The 16,725-nt window shown below is 33.5% G+C and overlaps 1 protein-coding gene across 9 annotated transcripts in view; it reads right to left on the bottom strand.

The window, feature by feature from the left end:
• Window positions 1-16,725, bottom strand: part of SATB1 (SATB homeobox 1) — a 107,479-nt gene that overhangs the window by 78,810 nt on the left and 11,944 nt on the right. For 4 of the 9 annotated variants that reach the window (XM_026673565.2, XM_087946391.1, XM_026673564.2 and 1 more), the window contains 2 exons: window positions 3,237-3,472; window positions 147-323 (listed from right to left, as the gene is read on the bottom strand). In XM_026673565.2, coding sequence (XP_026529350.1) covers window positions 147-323; window positions 3,237-3,447 — 388 coding nt within the window. In that variant the 5' untranslated portion in view covers window positions 3,448-3,472. Of the gene's footprint in view, window positions 1-146; window positions 324-3,236; window positions 3,473-5,887; window positions 5,973-6,466; window positions 7,393-16,725 lie in introns of those variants that run through there. The other 5 variants (XM_087946387.1, XM_087946389.1, XM_087946388.1 and 2 more) reach the window with 2 other exon arrangements.

The following is a 16,725-nucleotide window of genomic DNA, read 5'->3' as shown; positions in this document are numbered from 1 at the left end:
ACTAAGCAAAATTTGAAGTATGTATTACTGTTACATATACAGTACCTAGATTTTGCATTCTTAACATTCCTGAAACCAAGGAAAATTGTGCTTCACTGTCCCCATTAATAAATACAAATTATTTTGTAATTTTTCATGACATTTACCTTTTGCTTGGGCAGCAGAGCTATGAGAATATCCAAGTGATAATAATGCCATTTCAATTAGCTGGTTGAATAACATGTCCTTCCTTACTAAAACAAATTCTGCATGTTCTTCCTTGCAATCATACTCAATGGAATTTTCATAATGTTCCACAACACAGAAAACTGGAAGCATGGTTCCTATAAGATAACAATGTTCAGAAATAACATTTGCACAGTACTTACTTACATATACTTTCTGAGTGGACTATTAAGGAATTATTACAGAACTGAACAAACTCCAACTCTAGTTTTTGAAAGGTATGAGAAACAACACAAGCATATTTAATAAAGAGTGCAAAAGGTCTTGGTCTGTTGAGGAATTGAAAACTGAATTATATAAAGAATAAGATTGCTTGCAGAAATATAGTCCTGATTGTCCATAACCAACCTGTATGATTATGTGAAAATACTACTTAAGTGCTACCACTTAAACATACATTGCAGAAAACTTCAGAACAAACCACTGCAATGCAGTTTACATAATTCTATTTACAATAATAAAAATTGTTGGTAGTACACAAACTAATATAGAAAATTACTGCATTAGCAGTACTTGTAAAATATTTTAATCTCATTTTTCTTCAAATTTTTATATTTAGAAAATAGTAAAAAAAACCACCATTCTAATCTTAGCTAATTGTATAGTTTGGAATAACAAGAGAAAACTGAATATAGAAGATGTTCTGGAAAGCTAATTACTGTACTTTTATTGTAGTCCAAAATCTATCTATCTATCTATCTATCTCTCTCTCTCTTTCTCTCTCTCTCTCTCTCTCTCTCACACACACACACACACACACACTCCACATACACACTCTTTAGACCTATGAATTATATAGAATTCTACAGGTCTTATTTCTAAATAAACATGGTGTAACTTACATGGATATTATTTCTTTTTTTTAAAATAAAGTGTTCTGATCTAACTATATTTCCAGAATATTTTGATATCAATTTCAAGGAACAAAATTGAAACAAAATTGTATGATTCTATAGAATAAGATATTATTCTGTCTACATTTTAGGCAGACTCTTGCAAACCAACTTTTCTACGCTTGCTTGCAAAACAAGTTCAAATTCACTAGTTTGTTAAACAAACTCAGCATGGAACACAATTCTAAATGCTTGCCAATATTTTACATCTCATACACTAATGTCAGAAAAAAATCTCCAGACAAATATCACAATATAAATTGGTAACTTATTTCTTCATTTCTTTTTAGAGCTTTGATAAGCTCTCACCTATCAAAACCAGAACACAGCAATGAGGCTAAGAATTTAAAATTATTAGATTAGAACCCTAACTGCAGAATTCTCTTCATAGTTCATATTTCAGAAATACAATAATATATATTTACTTTATATTTTTCTTATACTGGCCTCAAAACAAGAGAAAAATGCATTATTAAAACTAAAAAAAGCAGGGTGTGTGAAATATGTCTTAGCTAAAAATGAGAATCTTCTCCCATTAGGATAAGTATGCAATATTTCTATATGATACCGTGATGGCAAAGCTTCCTTGATTAGTATAGCTTGCCAAATTGCTGATCACTCAAGTACTTACCAAGACAGTGCAGAAACTTTATAACCTTCTAGTATTAAAGGGGAAAGTATTGGTCAGTGTTCATTGCTAAAAATATAGTATGATTTAAACCTGAAAGCAATGTCAGACGATTTGCTGAAGGTTTATGAGTCTATATAAGCAGAGTGTCTGCAATAAGGAGCAGAGAAGTCTGTTGAATCCCTGTCTAAAACTGTCCTGGCATTAAAGTTTGCTGTGCAAATATCACATAATACCAGACACAGCTGAAATCTCCTATTTAGGAATTTATGGAACTTATATGTTTACAGGCGTCAGAAAGTCCTTTTTACATAGCCCCAATGCTTCGAAGTACAATATTAATGCACTCTGTTTAAAAAGCAGCAATAAATTATATTTTTAATGCCTTACCCTTGGCTTTCTTAAGATGCATACATTCTTGGCAAACAATCAATAAATAGGGTAATCATGAGCAGAGGCCAAAGAATTTGCTGAAGTGCTGTTTCTCCATTTTTAATAGATACAGATCTAAACAATACGGACTGCTGTGTCTGTTCATTCTAAGATCAATATATTCTTTGTTTTCGCCAATCCAAGGAAAAAGTAAATGATTGTATGATAAATGTTATGCATCAGAATGGAAGCCTTGGTGTTTTTAATTGTCTTAATGTAGTAATTCCAAGAAATCTTACTTAGAAACATGCAACAATAATACTGAGAAAAGAAGCATTGAATGCATTTGAAATTATATGTTGCATTTTGATTAAATTATCATGAATGCTGTTTATGATCCAAAAAGATCATGTATACTATTAATTTTACTTCAACAGAACCATAATACAAACAACCATGGACATACACATACTGCATCAGTCACTGGCTCTGAAAGCATTTTTTCTTGTGTGAGAATGTCTAATTACAGCAAACCAGTCACTGAACAATATGACACCCAAGGTGTTCATTGCTCAGTAATGAATTGTACTTAAGGAAATAAAGTGTGAAAAAATTGTCATCATAAAGGAGTTTTCCACAGAACACCAAACAAGCTTTACATTACTTTCTTGAAGCCAACTAGCAAATGCTTCAGAAATGTTGATCTTCCAATTTTGGATTTTTGTCAAGAGCAGATAGAAGTATAAATCTGGCTATTTCAAGAACCTTCGTATTTATTCACGTTATAAAGTATTTTGACAATACACACACAGATGTCTACAAAATGAGATTATAGGAAGACTGACCTTGATTAATAGCTTTATTTGTTTTCATTGAGAAAAATAATGACATTTAGTATGACATTTTTTCCTATTAAAAAGACTCCACCCTATAAAACAAGATGCTCCACCCAGGCATACAGTTCAGTCTTCCAGGTACCATTTCTATCAGATTTAAGAATGTGATATTTGAATAAAAATGCCATTGTGAGGTACAAATTATATACATACTTGAAAGTAGGTTTTTTCTAAGACAATATATAATTTAAAAATGAATGTTTCATATTATTATAGTGTTACCTTTTCTAATTTGTGTTTTCATCAGGTTTCCAGAGTGTTTTAAAGGCACTCCTTGCATTTTAGTTCCTGTACTTCCAAGTCTTCCTCTTCCTAATGGGCTCCCATTCTGTTCCAAGCGGGCAATTTTGGCTGGTGGACCCTTCGGATCGCTTACATTGTTAGACATTTCTGAATGTTCTTTCCCCTGAGTTGTCTCGTTCAAATGATCCATACTCAGTCCCGCCTCTAAAGATCACCTGCCATGATTTGAAAAAAAAAAAGTGTTGTATACGCGTGCGTAATTTTATGTAGGCAGCTTTGCATATGTACATAATACATCTATATATCATGTTCACATAATATTAACTGGTTTTTAAATAAAAATGTATTTCTGAGAAAGTTGTTTAACTATCAAACTTATCAGAGCATCTCAATATGCATATATATTTTCCTACTCATATATAATAAAGCTCATTATATAGCGCTCTCTCTCTCTCTCTCTATCTTAGATATATCATTAATGAGAACTGCATATACATTTAGCAGCATTCAGAGTAATATAACTATTGCTACAAATTTCTTATTTATAACTTCTAAGATTATAAGCTTTATATGATTTATGCGCTTAGTATGATTTCCTCAAATTAGTAAAATATTTCACTTCAATAAATAGAAATCTTGGATTTAGCTAGGCATTTAATAGATTAAACTAGCAATATGAAGTTTCCTTTATGTGCATATCTTTTTTAAAAAAGTCTCATATATTAACGTAGAATGTATAAAAAGAATCATTCTATCATTAAAGGCAGTTCAGCATCAGATAAGACTAAACACTTATTTTCCTATAGCAACATGTAAAATTCTAGATAATTTAAGATATTATATAAATGCCCCATGTGGAAGTCTCCTTAAGCCCTCCTAACTTTTTTGGGTATCAAGCTGAAAATCTTTCAAACCTATTACATCATTTGATGGATTTTTGAATATCGACACACTTGTATTATCAAATTAAACAAAAGCTGTTAGCCTTAACTACTATTATTCAATACTGTTTTCAAATTCTTTAATTTTTTATTATGATTGTTTTTGTAATACAGCACATACACAGTAACCACTACTGTAATACAAAAACACAAAAGTACTTTTAATTATTGAAAATTATATTAATACATTTATTTATGTTATTCTGAACAAATATTTGCCTTATAGGAAAGTCTGCTACCTTTTTAAAGATTTAATCACACTACCTGCTTTATTATATATGTAGTATGAACATAGGAACAAGTGACCAGTCATTTATAAAGTAGTACTTACAAAATTAAATATGAACACTATCACTGTGAACGGAAAGGGCGAGGTTATTTCAAAGAAAAAACATTAATCCATTAACAAATAATGTTTTAATCTACAGTAAAAGTATACCTTTTTTCAGCTCTGACAAGATTTTCATTTTAGTGATAGTGCTATATATTCTCATTGCAAATTTGTCCCTTAATCATATCTGCTTTGTCTTTTATTATAAAAAAAAGATAATGTTAATCTTAAGGGTTAGCTGTATCCTTAAAACTGCCAATTGAATAAATATAAAGTTTAGACTATAATGGTTATTTATCCTTTCACTCAAGGGTGACACGCTGTGAACCAAAGGTTTACCCTTGATTGTGGTCCCATCTGTTTTTGGTTATGAGTCTCATTAACAATAAATATGCCTACTTTAATCACTTTTTTAATCAAGATTATTCTTTTTCATTACATTAACTGCTATTTATCTCAAAACTGCATATCTACATTACCAAGATCTACTGGGTCCTTGGTAGTACGTCTTCAAAACATGTCTAACACCCAAGCTTTTTTTCCCTTAATTTGAAATTAGTTGAAGGATTAAAATATTTTGAACTGGGAAATTACTACCACTTTTTAACCAACACCAAAATTTTGTTTCATTAGTTAACACATACACGTCTCCAGTCATAACCAGTGGATAAAGATATCATGCTAACAATCAATTTTATATACAGTATTGTGATTAAAAATACTGAATTGGTCATATCCACCGTATCTACATTGATCAGTTTAATTATCTTGCAAAGAGTGTAATGCAGAAGAAATATATGCAAAAGGTGCAAAAAAAATTCCACACAATTTACCATTTTAAATGTACATTCAAGGCTAAAGTTCAATAAAGCTTTCCTCCATCTGAAATACCAATGAGATATACTCAACATGATTTTTCGTAAAGAGTTAATTATTTGGATATGACAGGGAGAAGAGTTTCTGCTGGTTTCCTATTCAAGCATTTGTTCTATGCTATATGTTTTTAGAAAAAGATACACTATTGCGTGTGTATACTGTTGATGGAAGATGACATTTTAAATATTTTGTGAGTGGATTTCACTTGTTTGCATATGGTTCTGCAAGCAGACGTGACTATTGTGTCTTCAATACTTTGAGACTTAGTTCCCTCCCCTTTCTCTTTATCTCCTCCTCCTTTCTCTGATAAAACCCCTTAATCACATTTAAGAGAGGCTCTGTTCTTATCCATTCCATATGGCTGTGATAATCCAGGCCAAGCTTTCACTGTGACCTTTTAAAGAGACAAAGAAGCAAAACACTATCTAGAAACAGGAAGACTGCAGTTTGAGTGAAATTTCATAAAAAGACCTGAAACTCACCACTTCAAAACTTGGCAGCATATAAATAATGGAAACAAAGGAGATTTCCTTTGTAGAACGATGTCTTGAAGATGATTTCTAAATCCTTTTTTGTAAAAAACAAAAACAAAACAAAACCCTGAAGGATACTTCCTTTCAAAATTTTATTTTTCTTAAAATGATAAAAAGAAAATATATAATCCAAATGTTAGTTATTGGAGGGGACACAATAAAAGAAACCCAGAGAGAGAAAAGTACTAGTAAATTACAGAAACAAGTGGTGATTGCAATAATAGAGAAAGAGAAATGGAAATAATTATTATAAATAATATATAATAATTATATTTAAATAAACATAATGCTGATTATACTGAATCAAGACGTTTTTTTAAAAAACAGGGAAGCTGAAATTAGGTATGATCTGCCTAAGTCAGAGCAGAGGGGAAAAAAGTAAGAGAAAGAGATGGGGGTGAGGTAGCTTTTTTCTATTTGACTCTTTAGAAAACAGAAAAGCTAGTGAGTTTTCTCTTTATAATTTTTCTAATAAGCTATAACATAGACAACAATAAAAAGAAATGGAAAATACAATTGAAGACATACCTACTTCCCACAAAAAGAAAAAAAACTAATCCGAAAACTTTCTGCACAAAGCTTTACAGAAAAGATTCAAAATAAAAATAGTAAAAGCTACTAAAATCTACAGAAAAAGTAGAAACTAAAGATATAAACACTTAGTTTCACTATCGCGCTTGTTGTTTATTATTTTATAATGCACAGAAGCTCTTCTTTCTCATTTACCCGGAGACGAACGGACGGAACGACGGAAGGGGGTGGGGGAGTGGGGAGAACGGAAAGAAATACAATCACCCCCAAAAGTAAAACAAAAGCAAGATCCTTCATTTGAAAAAATTAAAAACAATATACTTAGGAAGAGTTAAGCAACATCAAGGTGAGGGACAAGAGATGGGAGTGAGAAAAAGGGAAATCAGGTTACCAAAAAAAAAAAAAAAACCAGTTATAAATTAATCCTGTCAGATTTCAAATTCTTGTCAGTCGGCTGGCTATAACTGTTATTTAGGCCGGTTTGGTGGTTGTTGCTGGATGTTACAGGGCTCTCTGTCTGTCTGTCTCTGTGTGTGTGTGTGTTGTGTGTGTGTGTGTTTGTGTGTGTGTGTGTCCCGGACGCAGCTTGGCTTGCTCGCTCTCGCCCTCTCTGTCCCCATTAAATTATTAGTTGACTCATCACTCCTCCTCCTGCTCCTGCCGCCGACGTCCCTTGCTCCTGCTCCTTCCTCTTTTCCTCTCCGCTATTGCTTTCTGCTGCCGCTTCTGGTGTTTCTGCTGCTGCTGCTTCTTCTTCTTCCTCCTCCTCCTCCTCATTTTAATACAAAATAACACGGAGGGCTACCGGCTTTTTTTTTTTTTTAAGAGAGATACAGTTTAAGGCAGTAGGAGGACTCAGCCTCTCCTGCTGCCTGGAGCTCTTCCCCGGCGGCCCCGGTTCATCCGACGCGCCGTCCTGGGAGGGAGAGACAGACAAGCAGGAGGTGGTGGTGACGGCGTAAATCGATGCGCGGGGGTTGGGGGGGGGGTGAGAGGATGGAAGAAAGGGCATCTAAAAGGGATGGAAATGGGAATTGGATTAAAAAGGGGGCTGGAGGGTTAAGGCAGAAGGGGGAGGGGGTTAAAACCAGAAAGCCGGAGGTGGGGGGAGGCGAAGGGAGGGGTAGAGAACAGCCGAGGGGGTGCGATTTCCGGCACAGGGCGCGCAAGAATTTGTAATCAGCTTGATTCGTGTGAGGCGGCTGTGCATTTATTACACACAATACCCGGAATAACAGGGAGCAATGCGAACGAACGAGAGATGCCGCTGGCAGGGGCACTGGGCAATCGCGAAGCGTATACAGAGAGATCTGCCGCCGGGTACGGGCCAAAACAGAAGCAGCAGTAGCGACTTCCTGATAAAGCTAGCGAGAGAGGGCGCTCGGGTTGAGAGGGTGATAGAGGGGAGAACTGAGGGACGGGCTAGGAAAAGCAAGCGAAAAGTCTCTAAACCCCAAGCAGCCATATACATACATAGCTCCTTCAGCACCAGCGGGACAGCAGCTATTGATAGCAACGGGATAGGGGTAACTCGCACTAGTTGCCAAAGGCGAACGGAACTCCCTTGGCACTCCCGAGAGGTAGCGCACCTAACAAACTTAGAAACAAAGTGGGACTAGAAAGAAATGGGCATCTGCCCAGGCAGAAAGATCTACAGAGATGGGGGGATGGAGAGCAGGTGCGCATAAAGCACAGGAGCATATGGCTGGCATTCAAGGTTTCTTAGCTGGGGAGAAACGGGATGGAGTGTGCTATACTCTATTGAGAAGAAGGAAGGGGGAATACTTTAATTGTGGCAGCTTAAATACATACACACCCCAGCATCATCATTAGCCATTTCATTTGCCCCTGTAACCAAGTTTGGACCTTGAATAGACAAATGGAAATGATACCAGTTTTAAGACTGAAATGGGTTTCATGGATTAGTTCTTGCAAAAAGTATTACACGTACAAAAGTTATACTCCATGGTTTTCTTAACTAAGGTTGTGCATTCATAGAAGCTATTAGATAATATTAATCCTGAATAAAGCCAATTCAGAATTGGTAATCTGCTCCAATAACCTATGGCTCAGCTTGATTAATAATTTTCCAATGATAACACTAATGAAGTGTCTTGCATGTTATATATGCGAGGAACTTATTAATCAAAAGGGATTAATGTATAGTGTAATCATTTAAATGTCAGTCAAAATAATTACAATAGATTCAATAAATTCCTGGGTTGTTTCTTTGAAATCGTATTGCCTTACAGAAAAATTGGGCAGGAGATTTATGTAACACTGATGTTCAGATCTCTAATACAGATTTGTTGCACATCTGTTTTGTTCACATGGACAAAAATGTCAAATTGGCAAACTTTATATGCCTACACTTTTTTTAAGTAGGGAGGAGTCACAATGAAAAATAAATGTAAAAGTTGCTTAACAGAATAGTATTGTAGGACTTGTGCCTATTTTTGCAGTGCTGCACTAAAGTGTATCACTGTTACAGAAAATAACAAAATGAATAATTATAGTAATGCAAAGATGACATGGAAAGGGGACATCCATAATCATCCAGAATGATCTGAAGTACTTTATATTGCATGGTTTTTTATAGGATATAAAATAACAAACAATTATATATCTATTAGGTATAGAACAGAGTGAATCAATATTTCTTCAGCCAAAGGCTACATTTTAAAAATCTTATTTTAGAAGATTGTAAAAAGTATGCCATGATATCAATTCATTTCATTTTTTGTTTTTGATTTTAAAAAATATATTTATAACTATTATAAGTCTTTTTGACATATGTACTGACATATGTTCCCATCACACTATTTTCAAGATATGCAGAAAAAGAATAAGAAGTAAATTAGAGGAGGACAAAGCAAAAAAAAAATCTTAGAAAACAAAGTTTAACAGTAGTAAATTATACCATCATTATCTAGAACTTAGTGCCAATTTTTTGTGGTACAGCTTATGGATGGGGTCCCATGTGTTACCCCCATTAAGCTTATATGTCAACTTCATTTTTCAGCATTTTCAGCAATGACCATGCTGTTTAAGAAATTTTGGAGTTGAAACCTGCATACTGGGATTACTCAAGATGGAAAAACATCTATATAATGTATATCAATAATTTTAGCACATTGAAAGTTAGAAAGGATGTTAACCTGCCACAGTGCCCTATATTGGAAAGACACCAATCACACTATGGGACAGCAAATGCTGCAGTTGCTAATTCATTTGCAACTGTAATAATTATCAAAATTAATGGTACAGTGAATATACTGTATCAGGTGAGAAGCAAGCCACGTTGGATAGAAAGGAAAAAAAAGTTCATGCAAACTAATATGATATAAACTTTTTTACTAATCTGATAGAAAATATACTGGCTAGTGTCCAGCAGAAATTACTATTCTTTTCAAGTATTTTTTTTTTTAAAGTAAATGGGCTGTCACACGAACAAGGTGTTTTCTTAAATAGGCAACTAGGAGGTACATTTTCCTTAAGGAAAATGAAAAACACAGTGCTGAAAACTCCAAAAAAAGGTATAAATTAGCTAATATTTAAAAAAAATTGTATTAAATACATGCATCTTTGCACAATACCAAAACAGCATTGAAGGCACACAGTTTCATAGGCTGGCATTACTGAAGTAGATATAAACACGATAGACTGCAGAAAATGGTAATGGGGTGAAATACATAAAATATTTATAGCAGTCAGGAACGCACAGAATATATTACTATATTAGAAATAAAGAGTGTGATGCTTGAAACACAGCAATTATTTGAAAGTTCAGAACATAGAAGTTAATATTCAGTCTGTCTGCATACACAAATTTCAACACATAAAATTAATGCAGCACATTTCTCATAGATATCTTCATAATCAGTGCCTTTAACTTGAAATACTGTAACTAGCATGTGTGAAATAGCCATCAAACGCTAAAATTGCATACTATGTGTTATTTGAAATATAATTCTTTTCAATCAAGGCAGTTCAGCTATCAACATATTCGTAAATCTATCTAAAATCTATCATGAACGTACACATTAAAATTCAGATGACTCCCCTGGAAATCAGGGTCAATATTCGAAATGAATTAAGAACAGGACTACAACTTATTTACTTAAGACAATTGCTTAAGATAAACTAATGAAACCAGCTTGACTAAAGGTTATAAGGCATTATCCATGCACTTAAGAAATTTCATTTTTGCTGTTATTAGTTGTGTGAGCCACACACCATACAGTTCATAAAAATCCCCAAAGTTAAAAATAAACTCAATTTTTTTTAAAAAATAAGCAGCTATATGAATAATTGAAGCTGTAACAGGTATGTCCAAAGTGTTAGGACCAATGACCAGGCTGATAGAAATTTTGTGAGTGGTGATATTAACATATCTGCTGGGTTTCAGTTTAGTTTAAATTATTTTATAGTGTAATCTGCATACTGGTTAGAACAATCCATTTAAATTAATTTTAAATCCAAGTTTATAACATAAATACTCTCTGCCCCACACTAAACCCCCCCTCTCTCTCTCTCTCTGTGTGTGTGTGTGTGTGTGTATACACTCACAAACACACACACACAAAGAATATGCAAAACCTGGAAGCATTGACAGGTAATTATCAATTTTGCTCTTTCAAAGGGCCTACTTGGTAATTTTTAATTTTTTTAAAAAAGTTCAAATAACAGTACAGACTCTACTTGCAGTATTAAGTATTACCTATGTTATTAAAGTACAAATGTAAAACAAAATTTATACTGTTGACATTATATGAATAGTTAAATATCTGCCCTTGGGAGCATTTAAAGTGCCTAAGAATAAGGAAAACAAAATTAGAATGTTATTAAAGAACCCAAATTGAAAGATATCTGACAAAAAGATCTAATTAAATTCAGTTATTCTTTCTGTCCCAAAAATAATTTTGTTTCATTATTATGGATAGCTTTTTTGAAATTATTTAAAATTTGGAATGAAATTTGCTGGTTAATATGGGAACTATAGGATCAGATATGTGAAAACATATAATGATGTCAAAATAAATATCCTTGTAAAGAATATATAACACAATTAACATATTTGGAATAATATAATTTTATTAGATCTGCAAGCTTTAAACTGTGTTCTAATAATCAGTTGCAATTAAAACCTGATCCTTACTTAACTGGCCATACTATATTTCAAAAGCATAAAATAGAGATTTCTAAAGAACCATTCCAAAGGTTCTGCAAATCAAAAATAGCAATATTATAATCAATTAGATTTTAATAAATCCTGTTAGAATCAGTTGAAGTGAAGCATTATGAATTTAAATTAGTTTATTAACAAAATTAAACACTTTGTCTAAAGCCTCTAAATGTGTATAAAGTAGCAGCAATTAATTTCCTGTTGATTTCAGACTACAATCTGGATCCAGATACAGTTTGATCTGGTTTATGATGATGGCAGGAATAAAGTTTAATTGTGATTCTTTGTATGCATGTCTCTTGTAAGTGTGTGTATAGGACAGTGGTCGCCAACCGGTGGGCTGCGAGAAAATTTTGGTGGGCCGCAGAGAAATCACACCCCCAGAGCATCCCCCCCAAAGCAGTTAATCCAGGCTGTGCAGAAACACAAGGCTGCGCCGCCCACATGGCCTGCGGGAACCTTCCTTGCCCACTCACTCCTTAACCAGCAAACTTGCATGCTAAATTGCTGTTTTTCTGATAATCAGCTGTTCTGCTGTGCCTGGAGATTTAGATTAGCTAGGAAGCAGGAAATGGTTGGATTTCTTGCTTTCTAGCTAGTCTTTAGATCTTTGCCTCTGCTTTTAAGCACAGCCGAACTTACCTTAGGACTGAAGTTTCTATTATTCAGTGCAGACTCACGTGGCAAGCGAATTTTGTGACAGACTGAGCTAGCCAATGGTAGATAGATAGATCACTGAATGATTCTGTGAGCAACTCAATCTGCCTGCCTGCTTTACCTGATTTTGCGTAAAAGTTGCTTTTTTTAAATAAAAAAATTAATATTTACATACATGGTGTGTTGTGAGTTAATTTTGTGAATTTGCTTGCTAGCAAATTTTATGAGTTTGCTTGCAAGCAAATTTTATGTGACAGATTGAGCCAGCCAATGGCAGATAGAATAAATCTGTGATTCTGTGAGCAACTCAATCTGTCTGCCTGCTTTGCTTGATTCTGGGTAAAAACTGTTCTTTTTTATAAAAAATTCAATATTTATATAAATATTTATAATATTTATATACAAGCCATGCCCAGCCAGTCACATAACCAAGCCACACCCACAAATCAGGCCACGCCCACAGAAACCAGTTAGTGGTCCCTGGGATTTAAAATTATGAGTTTGGTGGTCCCTGAGGTCCAAAAGGTTGGCGACCCCTGGTATAGGAGACTGGACATTCCTCTCTGTGTTCCTTATATCCAATATCAGGCACAAAAGTTAGGCTTTAATTTCATAGAAAAAAATAAGCTCAATTTTAACTTTAATTGGAAGGTACAAAGAGAACAATTCTTTCATTGTTTTTCTGTAATTTTTTGTTTCTTTAATTATTTTTAACTATAAGCAAGACCAAAACACAATGTTGTATATAATAGGAAACAGCCAACACTAACACAAAGCAATAAAAACTTATGCATGCTTGAATTGTATTGATCTTTTGCACATTTTTATTAGCCTAGGACAGGATTTCCAGTATCAGTTTTTTTTTAATTGCAATTTTTATTATTGTGTTTCAAATCCTAACTGATTTTGGCCTGAAAAGCAAACAAATGTTTCTCTTGATCCTATATGTAATGTTTTATTGTATAAAAAGAATGACAGGAATCTTCTCTATCAATTTAATTGCATGTGACTTCATCTAAATTTACCATATTGAATAAATTGAATTAGATACATCTAATTCAAGCATGGAGTGGCAACTTTCAATGCCCAGGACCATACTTAATTATTTTTTGAGGATATGGTTTTTGCTGTCATAGTCTGGGCATTAGCGTATGGGGTAGGAACACAACAGGCCGAATAATGAGACCAACATTTTAACTTTGAAGGCTGAAAAAAGAAGGGAGGGGAATTACACAGATTCCAATTCTTACAGTTTTACATTCATGAAAGAATGCAGCTTGGTAATATTGTCCATTCAGAAAAGTACCCATCACATTTACCATTAATTAAACTCCATTTAATTTGAGTTTACCATATTTGAAAATAGTACATATACCTAACATACAATATATCAATACAAATAATTATAAATATAGCACAAATAGAAATTAACAGGCAGGTTAAATTATATTCATATTGAGCTTGACTGAGTAAATTATATAAATACAAGAGCATAATTGTCTTGGCATGATCTAAAGATAGGTTGCTACTGCCTTCTAGCATGTTCTACAACTTCCTATTCTAGTCTTCGGCCTGTAGATTTCCTGGTTGTTAGCAATGAAAAACCCATCAGTGAAAAACAATTAATATAGCAACTAATGACTTGCATATTTGCAATTTATAGTGTTTTTTGTTTAACATACTCTTAAAGAACATAGTATTTACTAATGAAAGATAATTACATATTCAAATGTTATCTTTTACATTAGATAATACATAAGGTACTAACTGGGGAGTATGATGGAATGTAAACCTGCCGGAGCAATGGGGGTAAATTTGGCAATACAGAGCTTTTCCAGAGGGATGCCCAGATTAAGAGACTACACAATCCAACCTGAACAGGACTGGGGGAGGACAGGAGAATAAACACACTCCAAAATCTCTTAAAATATATCTAGTAGGTAGATAATTATATCTTTAGTTTGGTAAAATTCTGCCCAATAGATGAAAGCAAATAAAAGATGGATTAGATTTTGCTATATTGTCTCTGAATTTAGGTTACAAGGAAAAAAAAAAATAATTTGGGGGAGATCATTTGTAATTTGGGAGGTAAAAGATTAGCCTGCTTTGCATAAACATTCCAATTCTTGTTGGAAAATTATATTTATATCTCACTGTTAACACTTTTTACAATAATAATAAACAAAAGCACATGCTCTCATATTCATAATCAATCTTGTGAAAAGATCAGAATATATTATGATATGGATTACAAAATATTAATTAAAAGAATGTCCATTTCATATTAATTTCTTTTTAAAAATCTCATATTTTATTAATGTACATAAATAAAAACATTTTGAGAAACAGTAAGCTTCTGAACAGCAGTACTAAATACCATTGTTCCCCAAAATGTTTATTTTTTTCCTAGAAGATGCTATTGAGCCATTTTTTTTTAAGTGGCACAGTCTTTTATAGCTTCTTTAATAACATGAATTAACTCCATTTTATTTCTGTGAACCTTTCTGTTTCTCTGTCATTCTGTGATCTGCTTTTTAGTTTCACTTATAGTGATTTAATTTTGATGAACCCAATATATTTGATAATTTCTTATAGTTAACTTTCACAACTTCATTTGTAATAATTTGCTCTATTTTGAAAGTAAATATAAAGGATGCTCAACTTATATATTTGCATTCATTGTTTCTTTAATTATAAAAGTTTACTACATGTTTAGAAATATGTCCCACATAATGTATAAGGCTTTACTGTGAAATACATGGGTGCAAGGTTGCAGCCTACATATTCAATTGGTTTGTGAATTTAAAGGAAGAATTACTCATTTTTGTTCCATTCTCTATTTTGATTACCTCTGATTTTTTTTTCAAATAACCTTGTAGATTTGTATCAGGATCATCAGGACTGCATCTGGATGACCTCAATACTAAATTACTTTGGTATTCTCATCCACAATTCCATGTTTAAATTAAATTATTAAATTATATTTTCTCCCATCTTACATATTCCTTTTGATGAATACAAGGTTCTTCCTCAAGGCCACATTGATGTACAGTACATTTTTCCATGCCTTAAATTGTCTGAATAATTTGTGCTGCCCCAGTGGACAAAATCTATTTCACTGCAGGAACAACAGTAACTAATGTTCCATAGCTAGTGCTATCTGCTAATTTAAAGGTAACAATTGGTAGGTTTGCATGGCTGCCTTTTCTTCCCAACTGCTGTCACCAATTGGCAAGAAAAATCACTAAGTATCATTTTTCAAAATAAAGCATAGTAGGCTTAGGCATGTGTTGGAAGGGAGGTTCCCTCTCAAGTTGCCCAAGTAACTAGTCAAGCTATTTCTGAACTGGTGTTCTTGGAGGTTAGTAAACCCATATCCAAAATTAGTTGGTATGACAAATCAGTAGAACGTAGGTACTGTGTGAGGCAAAGCCTGAAGCTTGCATAATGTATACAGAAAGCTCTCTCCTGCTTCATCTTGGGACCATACTCTACCTCCAAAACTATCAATTGGGACATAGGTTTATTGATAGAATTGAAAATAGAAAATAGTATTGGGCTTTTTTTCCCAGATTGCATTGAGATGCATCTAATTCTGGTGTTAAATTTTCCGCATCAGATTATTAGATATGTTTAAATAAGCAGCACCAATCAGTTCTTAAATAAGCAGATGTCTCCATGGAAGTCAGGCACCCAATCTTTCTTGTAACCTAAACCAAGATGGCCATGAAAGGCTAGCTCTAGCACAGCACCACAGGGGCCAATAGAAACTGGACAAGTATCAGGCATTGACTGATGAAGCCTAAAAATTAAATCAAGTCTTGAGTCAGGAGAAAACTGTATTGATTTACACTCAAAGACGAAAAACACTACTTTAAAATCAAAACGGCCTCATCAGTGGACAAGGGATGAAAGAAGGATGGTGTCATGAGGACAAGTTTTCTCAGTGCAGCACCTTCTATTGTTATTAGTAGGATATGTATATGTATATGTTTATTTCTGTAGATTTCATAGTTTACAGAGTCCCCTAACCATTTAGATGGTGTCATTATACATAGCTGAATTCTCTCTTATCTACTGATTGAGGATACAACAAACATATTTTCTGTATAGTTTACATAATAGACTATGTCAATACATTCATTATGAATATTAGTTAATTGATTAAAATTTAATAAGAAACAACTTATATGAAATATACAAAGTGCCACATTTTATACCAATTGCAGTTTCTGAGAGCCTTATGTAGACTGGTCCACAGTAATCATATATTGGCAGCATAGGAAACTGCTTTTGGAATGAATAAGATTAGTCCTTTATACTCTCCATTAGTGATTTTTTTCAAAAACTTTCACTGCCATCTTAAAATGCCATAATGTTCATTCTCCAAAAATAATTCTTCAGGTAATGCCAC

The sequence above is a fragment of the Notechis scutatus genome, chromosome Z, assembly GCF_049901735.1.
Source record: "Notechis scutatus isolate UNSWTSFEM ecotype Mainland chromosome Z, rNotScu1.2, whole genome shotgun sequence".
NCBI classification, from domain to species: Eukaryota; Metazoa; Chordata; class Lepidosauria; order Squamata; family Elapidae; genus Notechis; species Notechis scutatus.
Note: the sequence above shows the minus strand (reverse complement) of the source record. Positions and strands in the feature narration are given on the sequence as shown.